This window comes from Oncorhynchus masou, chromosome 9 (assembly GCF_036934945.1).
Source record: "Oncorhynchus masou masou isolate Uvic2021 chromosome 9, UVic_Omas_1.1, whole genome shotgun sequence".
NCBI lineage: Eukaryota > Metazoa > Chordata > Actinopteri > Salmoniformes > Salmonidae > Oncorhynchus > Oncorhynchus masou.
In genome coordinates this window covers 43,107,253-43,120,384 of record NC_088220.1, presented here as the reverse complement: position 1 = coordinate 43,120,384, position 13,132 = coordinate 43,107,253, and the positions used below count along the sequence as shown (strand labels likewise).

The following is a 13,132-nucleotide window of genomic DNA, read 5'->3' as shown; positions in this document are numbered from 1 at the left end:
TGAAGTTTCCACAGTAGCAATTCTTCCTTCTGTCTCATCCACACACTTGACAACCCTCTGTAGTTCTTCTGAATGGCCTGCTATTGCTTCCAAGACCATTCCTATCTTAACATCGATCACTTTAGTAATGTTATCCGTCATTCTTTGAATCACCAGGTCCATTGTGCCTGGATCCGCAATGGTGTTAGCTTCGCTAATGTTGGTTGAGTTCTTAGTAGTGCTGCTGGGCATGCTGTCAGAAATTTTGGAGAAATAGCCATCAATATTCATTGTAGGATAGCCTATTTAGCAAATTCTACCACTTTTTCAAGCTAGAAAATCTATATAAAAAGAGAAATTAACAAATGCCATGGGAGTTCGCTGGAACACAGTGTTCTCTCTACGGCTCCATATTGTCCCTCCCAAATCAACCTTGTTAACGTGGACTGAAGGGCATCAAGTCCAGGATTATTGGAGAGCAGAAGCCAAGTGCAGCCATTTAGGGTTTGTTTGCAATGGATAAGGAAGTTCTTTCTCACAATATGGTGTTGATGCTTTAAACTGACTGTACACCGATTAATGAAATCTGTTTGAAAGGAGGAGCTAGGGAAATTGGTTAGTCAAATTAGCATGTTAAAGAACACGTTAAGTTATCGTGTGTAGGTGTACATTTAGCAGCTGTAGGCGTTAATTTGACTGCGCAGGACCGCTTGCAGCAGTTTATTTAGAACATTGGACCACCTGCAAGCACATTTGCACCGGCATATTTGACGGTGTAGGCATTAACTTAGCGCGTGTAGGCATTAATTTAGCGCGTGAAGACGTTAACTTAACGAGTGAACGCGTTAACTTTGCGCCCACACCTGCTTACTTTACATGCGTAGGATTAAAAATATTGCGTTTTTGAACACATGGTTTATGACCCAAACGGCGTTCCATAGCTTTCTGCAAAGTCATACTGATTTACCATCACTGAAGTTACGCTGTTGCCTTGAATGAGTTGCAAAGCTTCTTTGTTTCCAACAATATGCTGTAATCTTGCGATATCAGTCATGCAAATCCCAAGCAAAGTCTAAGGCGTGACCTTCAAGTCTATAGTCTCGTTCTCATCATCTGCAAGTCAATTACTTATTTACAGTGGTGGAAAAAGTACCTAATTGTTACTCTAGAAAATCACTAAATTAAAAACTGAATTCACCCACTAAAATACTACTTGAGTAAAAGTCTGAAAGTATTTTGTTTTAAATGTACCTACATATCAAAAGTAAATGTAAATGTTAAAATATACTTAAGTATCAAAAGTAAAATTATAGATAATTTCAAATTACTTATATTAAGATTTTCTTTTTAAATATACGGATAGCCAGGGGCACATGCCAACACTCAGACATAATTTACAACTGTAACTCAAAGCATTTGTGTTTAGTGAGTCCGCCAGATCAGAGGCAGTAGGGATGACCAGGGTTGAGGATTATTTCTGTCTGTCATAAACCCCTTTTGTGGGGAAAAACTCATTCTGATTGGCTGGGCCTAGCTTCCAAGTGGGTGGACCTGTGCCCTCCAAGGCCCCCTCGTGGCTGTTCATTTGCCCAGTCATGTGAAATCCATAGGTTAGGGCCTAATGAATTTATTTCAATTGACTGATTTCCTTATATGAACTGTAACTCAGTAAAATCTTTGAAATTATTGCATGTTCCGTTAATATTTTTGTTCAGTGTACTTAACTGCAATATTAACCTAGGTCTATTCTTTGGAAAAAAATATAGGCTTAATGACTTGAGGCAAGATGTGTGCTTTTTTATGTATGTCTCTGGAAGATTCTTGGTGTAAATATGGGGTAACGCAAATGTGAGTACTATACATCCACAGACAACTATTATGGAAATGTCTATGACTTGGCAAAATCTTATGATCTGCATAAAAACTTCTGTGGCCAGCCAGTGCATACCAGAAAATCTGTTTATCATTCTGAGTCACCCTGTCTACACTCTTAGAAAAAAGGGTTCCAAAAGCATTCTTCCGCTGTCGCCATATGAGAATCCTTTTTGTTTCCAGGTAAAAACCCGATTTTGGTTCCAGGTAGAACCATTTCAGGTTCCATGTAGAACCCTATGTGGAAAGGGTTCTACCTGAAACCAAAAAGTTATACCTGGAACAAACAAGGATTTTATAAAAGGTTCTCCTATGGGGACAGCCTAAGAACCCATTAAACCCCTTTTCTAAGAGTGTACTGTAGATGTATCTTCAAGCATATCCCCCCATGTGAGCATTTAAAAATGCCTTCTCTAAGGTGTGGTCCATGAACGTGCTACAGTTTAACTGTCCATGAATTCCACGCATGCCTGGAATTAGGCCAAACCACAGTAAATTGTGAAATTGAGAGAGTAGAGCTGCAAAAAGTTGACATTTCCTAAGCCCAATGAGTCTCTTTCAATTATACTGAACAAAAACATAAATGCAACATCCAACAATTTCAATTATTTTTCAGAGTTACAGTAAATATAAGGAAAACAGTCAATTGAAATAAATTCATTAGGCCATAATCTATGGATTTGACATGATGAAGCAGGGGCAAATCAATGGGCTCCCACTGGGGAGCCAGGCCCACCCACTGGGGAGCCAGGCCCACCCACTGGGGAGCCAGGCCCAGCCACTGGGGAGCCAGGCCCACCCACTGAGGAGGAGCCAGGCCCACCCACTGGGGAGCCAGGCCCAGCCACTGGGGAGCCAGGCCCACCCACTGGGGAGCCAGGCCCAGCCACTGGGGAGCCAGGCCCAACCACTGGGGAGCCAGGCCCACCCACTGTGGATCAGGCCCAGTGAATCAGAATGAGTTTTTCCACCACAAAAGGGCTTTATTACAGACAGAAATAATCCTCAGTTTCATCAGCTGTCCGGGTGGCTGGTCTCAGACAATCCTGCAGGTGAAAAAGCTGGATGTGGAGTGTCACGACTTCCGCCGAGGTTGGCTCTCCTGCCTGTTCGGGCGGTGCTCGGCGGTCGTCGTCACCGTCCAACAAGCCTCTACCGATCCCTTTTCGTTCGTCTGTTGGTTTTGTCTGATTGGTTTCACCTGTGTGTATTTTAGTTAATTAGTGTCTGTATATGTAGTAGGTTGTCCCGCCCTTGTTTTGTGCGGGATTGTTTTGTCTTCATGTCATTTTGGTGGAGTGCTTGTGGTTTTTATTCTCCGGTCATTTTATGATCCTGTGTTGGATCATTCACCCGGTGTGTTGGGTTGACCATCGTTTTTGTACATCGGAGAATAAACTGTCTATTACTGTACCTGCTCTCTGCGCCTGATTCCACTCACCTTAGTACTTCGTGACATGGAGGCCCTGAGCTGGCGTGGTTACACATTGTATGCGGTTGTGAGGCCAGTTGGATGTACTGCCAAGTCCTATAAAATGACATTGAAGGTGGTTTATGGTAGAGAAATTAACATTGCATTCTCTGTTAATAGCTCTGTTGGACATTCATGCAGTCAGCATGCCAATGCCACGCTCCCTCAAAACGTAAGAAATCTGTGGCATTGTGTTGTGATATGCCACACCTGTCAGGTGGATGGATTATCTTGGCAAAGGAGAAATGCTCACAAACAGGGATGTAAACAAATGTTTGCACAACATTTGATGGATAAGCTTTTTTTGTGTATGGAACATCCATGTTGATCTTTTATTTCAGCTCATGAAACATGGGACCAACACTTTACATGTTGCGTTTGTATTTTTGTTCAGTATAAATGCTCACTATATATGACTGCAAATACCAAACCTGATCCTCCTTCCCTATATATTGTCTCCTCACACTCTTTCTTAACTTGACACCTGACAACAACCATGACTTGCACATTTGGCTCTTCACTGTAGGTAAGTTGAGCTGCTGTTTGTAATAGAATACTTGAGACAATGTTTTAGTCAATTGTTTCTACATGTGTCAATAGAATCCACTACCACTTATTCTAAAAGGAAAATATTACATTTAAAATATTTAAGCAATGAAGCCCAGGAGGGCATGGTATATTGGATATATTGTCACGGCTGGGAGAAGGTGGCTGGAAAACTACCTAGTCATTACAATATATCTGATAGACCACAGCCTCAAGGGTATTATTGCTTTTATAGAAAACGTATCTGCCAATATTTTCGACACACAAAACAATAGCGAAAATTCAATGTATATGCAAATGTACTTTATTAAACAATAACAATTTTTAACACTCCTCGCTCCAAGTGGGTAGAACTGGTACCAGGCACAAACAGACAGAAACCTACTCCACCAAGACACACAGTACTCAATATACAGCCAAATTACAATTCAAGGTGATCCATTCTGGTTGAATGTAAACATATTGTGGCATATTAGATATATAATATTGAGGTACGATAAGAGGACTAAGGCCACATAGACTTCAGGTTCTCTTCCCAGGAATGATGGGTCTGTTCTTGAAGTCGTCGCTATGAAAGTAAGCATGCAGGTTGGGTCGGGCACACAGCCTCTTCACGTAGCTCTGGAGGGAGGGGAAGGCATGCAGGCAAGAGGGGCTGAGGACTTGGTGGTGGATCAGCAGGATCACCAGGGCGTAGTCAGCTAAGGAGATCTGCCAGAGAGAGGAAGAGAGCATGAGTACATGAGAAGTCCAGGTCCAAAACAACCCCTAACCCCTTACCCCTACCCCCATGTACAGTATATGCCAGTTGATGTCTTTGATGATAATTAGAAAACATAAGTGAATGTACCTTGTCGCCAACCAGAAAGCTTCCCTTATCGCCGGACAGGGTTTTCTCGAAGGGCTTGAGATCTGTTGGCAGTGCCTTAAGGTACCCCTCTTTACCGGAGTCCTGGGGAACCAAATATCATTATTAATAATTTTGGGGCTCAATCTACTCAAACTTGCATTGCAGTTACAGTTACAGTAGGTAAGTGGCAAATTTTCCTACAGTCAATACTATACTACTACTATACTATGCTATACCTATACTATATTCATTTGATCACTGTTGTCGCAGAGAATTTTCCTGCTCTGCAGGAAATTATAAGTGCCCTAGTAGTACTGTAAACAGTTATCTTTCTCTCACTAGATCTCTCACGTAAACAAAACACATTTCTGTAAAAGCCTTTTTGAGAATTACCAAATCCTCCTGCTGCAGGATTATTTTACTACTGTGACAAAACTGGTCAAATTAAGATCCAGCAACAGATCTGTATTATGAGGGAGACGATGGGTTTAGATCAAATTGGTTACATTTACCATACATTTGAACACTTACATCCTTCTCGAACATCAGTTTTATGTATTTGTTTAGGAGATCCTGAATGGCTTCATCCATCATGTCAATGAGAGCAGCCTCCCTCTGGTCTTTGCCATAGAGTCCTGGAGCAGAGGATTGATCAAGACATATTGGGTGAGTCAATATGAATTTCAATATGTTGCAAGCAGGATTGTCTGTTTGTTCTCCATTTACCAAGTTTCCGTGCGAGGTGTCTCCTTATGGCATTGGTCTGGTACAAAGTGAGGTCACCGTCTTCAAATATAGGGAGCTGACCAAACAACTGTGTACAAAAAGCAAAGGAAAAATTATCAACAATTCACTTCTAATCCTCTGTTAAAAATCCTAATTGTGATTTGTCATGTCCTGAATCACTTAGCATCTCAACGTCATGATTCAAATTCATGATTCTGAGATGAATACCTCCTAGGAATACCCTCTTCATAATGCATTATAAGTGCATGAACAACATCTTGTGAGCTATGCATAATGCACAGAGTGTGCTTTTTTATAAAGACAGTATTTGTGGCAGGTATGTTTTCTATTGATATGTTTATCAAGTTCTGTTTGGCTGATCTTGCATCCAACCTCCCCCTGTAAGGCTTGTTAGGGGTTCTCTCCTTCTCTGTGAGGCCCGCATGGGTAATGTTGCTTAGAAGCCCGGGTTGCCAGTGTCATGTTTGCTCAGTTGCTATCTAAACTGCCTTTTTAGGAGAACATTGTTGACGGTGTATCAGTAAACATTCAGCCAAGGATACACATTTATTCACTTTTTGAAAGTACTTTTTCCCCCCCGAAGTTTACTCCCTTCCCACCAACCCCTGAATTAATGAAGACATTTTTGTCTGCATGTAAAAGTGATGTGAAATGCAATAACATAACTTGACTATGGTACACTGGTTACTCACACAGCTGGCTTTGAGAGTGCTCTCCTTCCACATCTCCATGGTGATGACCTTCTCATCAAACTCTGCCCCTTGGTCTTTGAGCATCACTCGGATGACCTCAGCACGACCTGTTAAAGCACAGACCATGGAGATCCTATTCAAATACACTGTATTCTAATTCTTAATTATACGGGGCAGGGGAAAACAATAGGCCTTTTCACACTGCATTGTTCTTAGCGCCGGGCTAAGGAGGCTCTTAGCCCTGAGCTAAGGTGCAGTGAGAACGCGCCTAATCTCTACCAAATGAAACCCTAGTACGGCCTGACAAAATGTCTGGTTCTTACAACAAGGTTATGAAGAGAGTTAAAGGGCAAAATGCAATTTACTGTTTAATAAGCAAACTCTATATCCATGATTGTTTCTGTGTTTAGAAGAAAAGGTTAAAAGGTCCAATGGAGCCATTTTTTCTCTCTATATCAAATCATTTCTGGGTAACAATTAAGTACCTTACCGTGATTGTTTTAAATTAAAAATGATACAATTATCTATATCGAAAAACACAGGTAAATCACGTTTTTAACTGCATTGGGCCTTTAAAAAGTCTACTTCAAATAGCCAAGTTTTGCATGAAAATTACATGAAGTGTTGGCAAGAGAGCAGAAACAGACTGACAACCAGGGTAAATGTTGGCTACAGTATTTTGCACTTCAATAGCTGTCCATTCTTAAAACAGAAAAGTTCAACATTGATGGAACATTGATCAGGTCAACATACAGTACCTCGGACTGGAAAATATGTGAGTGTGAGAGACACTAAAGAGAAAACAAAAAAACAGTAATTATTAGTAAGAAAGACAGAAAATTAAAGGCTCTGCACACTAGTTACCTCTCTGAAGTGTGCAGTACAAAGTCAATGTTCTTTATTGTCAGTTTCCTACTTCAGAATATCCAGCAGCACTTGCATAAATATATTGAATGTGCATGTTTTCTACCCTTTTTATACAAATCAACCATAACCTATAACTAAACAGTCAAGAAGAGTAGATTAAAAGTTTTGCTATGCATGCACTTACTCTCTGCTATCAGCGGTGGTTTGTAGAGCCAAGTAGTGTGTTAACGCAAAATGCAATACCTGCTCTCCTCTTTGTATTGGCCTTATATACACCTTTGTTGGTTTTGCAATATGACTTGCACATTCACGTTTGGGAGGAGTGTTATGTATCAGAAATAAAGGTGTTCCCCCAGCCAATGAACCAGTTAGACTTGCCAGAAAGCAGAAAGTCAACTGTTTTGGCTAAGTCATGATGATATATACTGAACAGTGTTGGTCCCATGTTTCATGAACTGAAAGAAAAGATCCCAGAAATGTTCCATGTGGATAAAAAGTTTATTTTGCTAAAATGTTTTGCACAAATGTGTTTACATCCCTGTTAGTGAGCATTTCTCCTTTGCCAAGATAATCCATCCACCTGACAGGTGTGGCATATCAAGAAGCTGCTTAAACAGTATGAGCATTACACAGACGTACCTTGTGCTGGGGACAAAAAAGGCCACTCTAAAATGTGCTGTTTAGTCACACAACACAATGCCACAGAAGTCTCAAGTGTTGAGGGAGCGTGCAATTGGCATGCTGACTCCAGGAATATCCACCAGAGCTGTTTGCCAGAGAATGTAATATTTGGCAGTACATCCAACTGGACTCACAACCACAAACAATGTGTAACCACGCCAGCCCAGGACCTCCACATCTGGCTTCTACACCTGTGTGATCAACTGAGATCAGCCAACCAGACAACTGATGAAACTGTGGGTTTGCACAACTTAAGAGATTCTGCATAAACTGTCAAAAACCGTCTCAGGGAGGCTCATTTACGTGCTCGCTGTCCTCACCAGGGTATTGAATACACAGAGATATCGTGACGAGATCCATCTATCTACCTCCATCACCTTACGTTTCAGCATGATAATGCACGGCCCCATGTCGCAAGGATCTGTACACAATTCCTGGAAGCTGAAACTGCCCCAGTTTTTCCATGGCCTACATACTCACCAAGCATGTCACCCATTAAGCATGTTTGGGATGCTCTGGATAGACGTGTAGGACAGCATGTTCCAGTTCCCACCAATATCCAGCAACTTCACACAGCAATACTTGTGTTAGTCTGGGATCAATTATTGAAGAAGAGTGGGACAACATTCCACAGGCTACAATCAACAGCCTGATCAACTCTATGCAAAGGATATATGCTGTGCTGCATGAGGCAAATGATGGTCACACCAGATACTGACTGGATTTCTGATCCACACCCTAAGGTATTTGTGACCAACAGATGCATCTGTATTCCCAGTCATGTGAAATCAATAGATTATGGCTACATTTATCTATTTAAATTGACTGATTTCCTTATATGAACTGTAACTCATTCAAATCTTTGACATTTTTGCATGTTGTGTTTATATTTTTATTCAGTGTATCTGATGATAAAAGAAAACCACATTGTGGGTACATTCAGAATATTTATGCTGTATTGGACATGTTAAAGTACCTGCTTACAGATACCTGTTTACAGATTTCTAATAAATATGACCTATAATTACAATAGGTTTTCTGTGTTGGAATGGTGTGGGTGTATCCCAACAACAGAATGGTTTGGGCATATACTGGTCATTAAAAATATGAACGCATGTAGACCACTGATTGGCCAGCTCATCCTCCTCTAGACAGCTGATTGGCCAGCCCATCCTCCTCATGAATATGACATGTTCTATGAGGAAATAGCAAGCATTTTTTTAGTTTGAGGTGGGGGTTTTTCTCCTATGTATGCTTTGGCCACAAAAATGAGTATAGGGTGAGTCAACATCATTTGGATATGAGTTAAAAGAATATGAACTTTTAAAAATTTGATTTTCACTGGGTAGCTACATTAACCACATTAAAACGCCTGAAACAATTCCACTTCTTCCTCTTCTTCCCTTGCAGACATTCTTATTGGTTATTGACGAGAAACAACAACTATCCTGAAAATACAGCGTATACAGTCTGAGTGAACCCTCAGTGTAGTTTGTTTTATCTGCAATTGATTGATTTGGGACATAAATCCCAATCTCCTATAGCGCACCATTGCCCTCTAGCTTGGAAAGACTATTTGCAAGGATCCCACTGTGTGCTATTGAACGTCTTGAACGTTTCCCTCATGGTGACGCTCTACTACCAGGTTTATACTCGATATAAGGGCTTTGCTACCTAATATCTTAGTATTACATTTACCCATGACTAAACAGGATTGTAATAAAACATGAAATATGTTGGATTTGTATTAAACAATGTTTGTTTTCTCATCTCATTTTGTTTGTGCTAAAAGAGGAGAGTGTATTTAAACTCCAAAAGTTGCCGTTTTATTTTTTTGGTCCCAAATCTACCTAATACCTTTGTATTACATTTACTTATGACAAAACAAACAACAAAATCATTCCAACTCTTTTTTCCAAAGGAATTTTATATAGAAAACAGGTTAAAAATATGCATCACCATATCATTTCTAGATCATCTTATTGTACAATTATGTAATTATAACCATCAAAATAAAGTCATACATATGGATATATGAAAATGCATAAGTTAAATGTAAAAAAAATACCCTACTGCAACCAAAAAAATAATGATGCCAGCTTTTCTCCACAAAATAGTTGGTGCATCTATCCAAAACTAGTGGTGAGGCCTACAAGAAATCACTCTTTGATAATATTGCACATTTAAATATTACATACTGTATATATATATATGAGATATATTGTATGAGGTTTTCCATTGCTTATCTAAAGCCTTCTTTATAACACAGCAGCTATGGATTTTCATATACAGTTGAAGTCGAAGGTTTACATACACTTAGGTTGGAGTCATTAAAACTCGTTTTTCAACCACTCCACAAATTTCTTGTTAACAAATTATAGTTTTGGCAAGTCGGTTAGGACATCTACTTTGTGCATGACAAGTAGTTTTTCCAACAATTGTTAACAGACAAATTATTTCGCTGTATCATTTTTTCAGTGGGTCAGCATTTTACATACACTAAGTTGACTGTGCCTTTAAACAGTTTGGAAAATTCCAGAAAATTATGTCATGGCTTTAGAAGCTTCTGATAGGCTAATTGATTACATCATTTGAATCAATTGAAGGTGTACCCGTGGATGTATCTCAAGGCCTACCTTCAAATTTAGTGCATCTTTGCTTGAAAATAATCAGCCAAGACCTCAGAAAAAAATTGTAGACCTCCACAAGTCTGGTTCATCCTTGGGAGCAATTTCCAAACGCCTGAAAGTTCCACGTTCATCTGTACAAACAATAGTACAGAAGTATACACACCATGGGACAGCGCAGCTGTCATTCCGCTCAGGAAGGAGATGCGTTCTGTCTCCTAGAGATGAACGTACTTTTGTGCAAAAAGTGCAAATCCATATCAGAATAACAACAAAGGACCTTATGAAGATCCTGGAGGAAACAGGTACAAACGTATCTATATCCACAGTAAAACGAGTCCTATATCGACATAACCTGAAAGGCTGCTCAGCAAGGAAGAAGCAACTGCTCCAAAACTGCCATAAAAAGCAAGAATACGGTTTGCAACTGCACATGGGGTCAAAGATCGGACTTTTTGGAGAAATGTCCTCTGGTCTGATGAAACAAAAATAGAACTGTTTGGTCATAATGACCATCATTATGTTAGGAGGAAAAATGGGGATGCTAGCATGCCGAAGAACACCATCCCAACCGTGAAGCATGGGGTGGCAGCATCATGTTGTGGGGGTGCTTTGCTGCAGGAGGGATTGGTGCACTTCACAAAATAGATGGCATCATGAGGAGGACAATTATGTGGATATATTGAAGCAACATCTCAAGACATCAGTCAGGAAGTTAAAGCTTGGTCGCAAATGGGTCTTCCAAATGGACAATGACCTCAAGCATACTTCCAAAGTTGTGGCAAAAATGCCTTAAGGACCACAAAGTCAAGGCATTGGAGTAGCCATCACAAAGCCCTGACCTCAATTCCTTCGAAAATGTGTGTGCAGAACTGAAAAAGCGTGTGCGAGCAAGGAGGCCTAAAAACTTGACTCGGTTACAGCAGCTCTGCCAGGAGGAATAGGCCAAAATTCACCCAACTTATTGTGGGAAGCTTGTGGAAGGCTAACTGAAACATTTGACCCAAGTTAAACAATTTAAAGGCAATGCTACCAAATACTAATTGAGTGTATGTAAACTTCTGTTCCACTGGGAATGTGATGAAAGTAATAAAAGCTGAAATATATCACTCTACTATTATTCTGACATTTTCCATTCTTAAAATAACGTGGTAACCCTAAATGAAATGGACAGGAATTGTGAAAAACTGAGTTTAAATTTATTTGGCTAAGGTGTGTGTAAACTTCCGACTTCAACTGTATGCATACAAATATTTGTTTTCAACTATTTCTGTTGTCCTCAAAACTAGATTGAAAAGAGAACACTATACAGTGGGGCAAAAAAAGCATTTAGTCAGCCAACAATTGTTCTCCCACTTAAAAAGATGAGAGGCCTGTAATTTTCATCATAGGTACACTTCAACTATGACAGACAAAATGAGGAAAAAAAATCCAGAAAATCACATTGTAGGATTTTTAATGAATTTATTTGCAAATTATGGTGGAAAATCAGTATTTGGTCAATAACAAAAGTTTATCTCAATACTTTGTTATATACCCTTTGTTGGCAATGACAGAGGTCAAACGTTTTCTGTAAGTCTTTACAAGGTTTTCACACACTGTTGCTGGTATTTTGGAGCATTCCTCCATGCAGATCTCCTCTAGAGCAGTGACGTTTTGGGGCTGTTGCTGGGCAACACAGACTTTCAACTCTCTCCAAAGATTTTCTATGGGGTTTAGATCTGGAGACTAGCTAGGTCACTCCAGGACCTTGAAATGCTTCTTACAAAGCCACTCCTTCGTTGCCCGGGCGGTGTATTTGGGATCATTGTCATGCTGAAAGACCCAGCCACGTTTCATCTTCAATGCCCTTGCTGATGGAAGGAGGTTTTCACTCAATCTCATGATACATGGCCCCATTCATTCACCTTTGCAGAAAAACAGCCCCAAAGCATGATGTTTCCACCCCAATGCTTCACAGTAGGTATGGTGTTCTTTGGATGCAACTCAGCATTCTTTGTCCTCCAAACACGACGAGTTGAGTTTTTACCAAAAAGTTATATTTTGGTTTCATCTGACCATATGACATTCTCCCAATCTTCTTCTGGATCATCCAAATGCTCTCTAGCAAACTTCAGACAGGCCTGGACATGTACTGGCTTAAGCAGGGGGACACGTCTGGCACTGCAGGATTTGAGTCCCTGGCGACGTAGTGTGTTACTGATGGTAGGCTTTGTTACTTTGGTCCCAGCTCTCTGCAGGTCATTCACTAGGTCCCCCCGTGTGGTTCTGGGATTTTTGCTCACCGTTCTTGTGATCATTTTGACCCCACGGGGTGAGATCTTGCGTGGAGCCCCAGTTCGAGGGAGATTATCAGTGGTCTTATGTCTTCCATTTCCTAATAATTGCTCCCACAGTTGATTTCTTCAAACCAAGCTGCTTACCTATTGCAGATTCAGTCTTCCCAGCCTGGTGCAGGTCTACAATTTTGTTTCTGGTGTCCTTTGACAGCTCTTTGGTCTTGGCCATGGTGGAGTTTGGAGTGTGACTGTCTGAGGTTGTGGACAGGTGTCTTTTATACTGATAACAAGTTCAAACAGGTGCCATTAATACAGGTAACGAGTGGAGGAAGAAGAAGAAGAAGTTACAGGTCTGTGAGAGCCAGAAATCTTGCTTGTTTGCAGGTGACCAAATACTTATTTTCTACCATAATTTGCAAATAAATTCATAAAAAAATCCTACAATGTGATTTTCTGGATTTTTTTTCTCATTTTGTCTGTCATTGTTGAAGTGTACCTATGATGAAAATTACAGGCCTCTC

At 40.4% G+C, this 13,132-nt stretch overlaps 1 protein-coding gene across 1 annotated transcript; it reads right to left on the bottom strand.

Moving 5' to 3' along the window:
- Positions 1 to 4,154: 4,154 nt before the first annotated feature.
- LOC135546014 (glutathione S-transferase P-like) lies at positions 4,155 to 7,317 on the bottom strand. The gene is made up of 7 exons (XM_064974070.1): positions 7,209 to 7,317; positions 6,916 to 6,948; positions 6,158 to 6,264; positions 5,445 to 5,532; positions 5,250 to 5,353; positions 4,719 to 4,820; positions 4,155 to 4,579 (listed from the first exon to the last, which is right to left on the bottom strand). Coding segments are annotated over exons 1-7 (624 nt in total). The 5' UTR covers positions 7,210 to 7,317; the 3' UTR covers positions 4,155 to 4,390.
- Between the last annotated feature and the right edge of the window lie 5,815 nt (positions 7,318 to 13,132).

What these genes read in the sequence shown, in the direction of transcription:
- LOC135546014 (XM_064974070.1), bottom strand. An exon ending in CACATATTTTCCAGTCCGAG is followed by an intron (nt 6,265 to 6,915) that starts GTACTGTATGTT and finishes GTGCTTTAACAG; the next exon opens with GTCGTGCTGAGGTCATCCGA. An exon ending in AACTGATGTTCGAGAAGGAT is followed by an intron (nt 4,821 to 5,249) that starts GTAAGTGTTCAA and finishes TTGGTTCCCCAG; the next exon opens with GACTCCGGTAAAGAGGGGTA.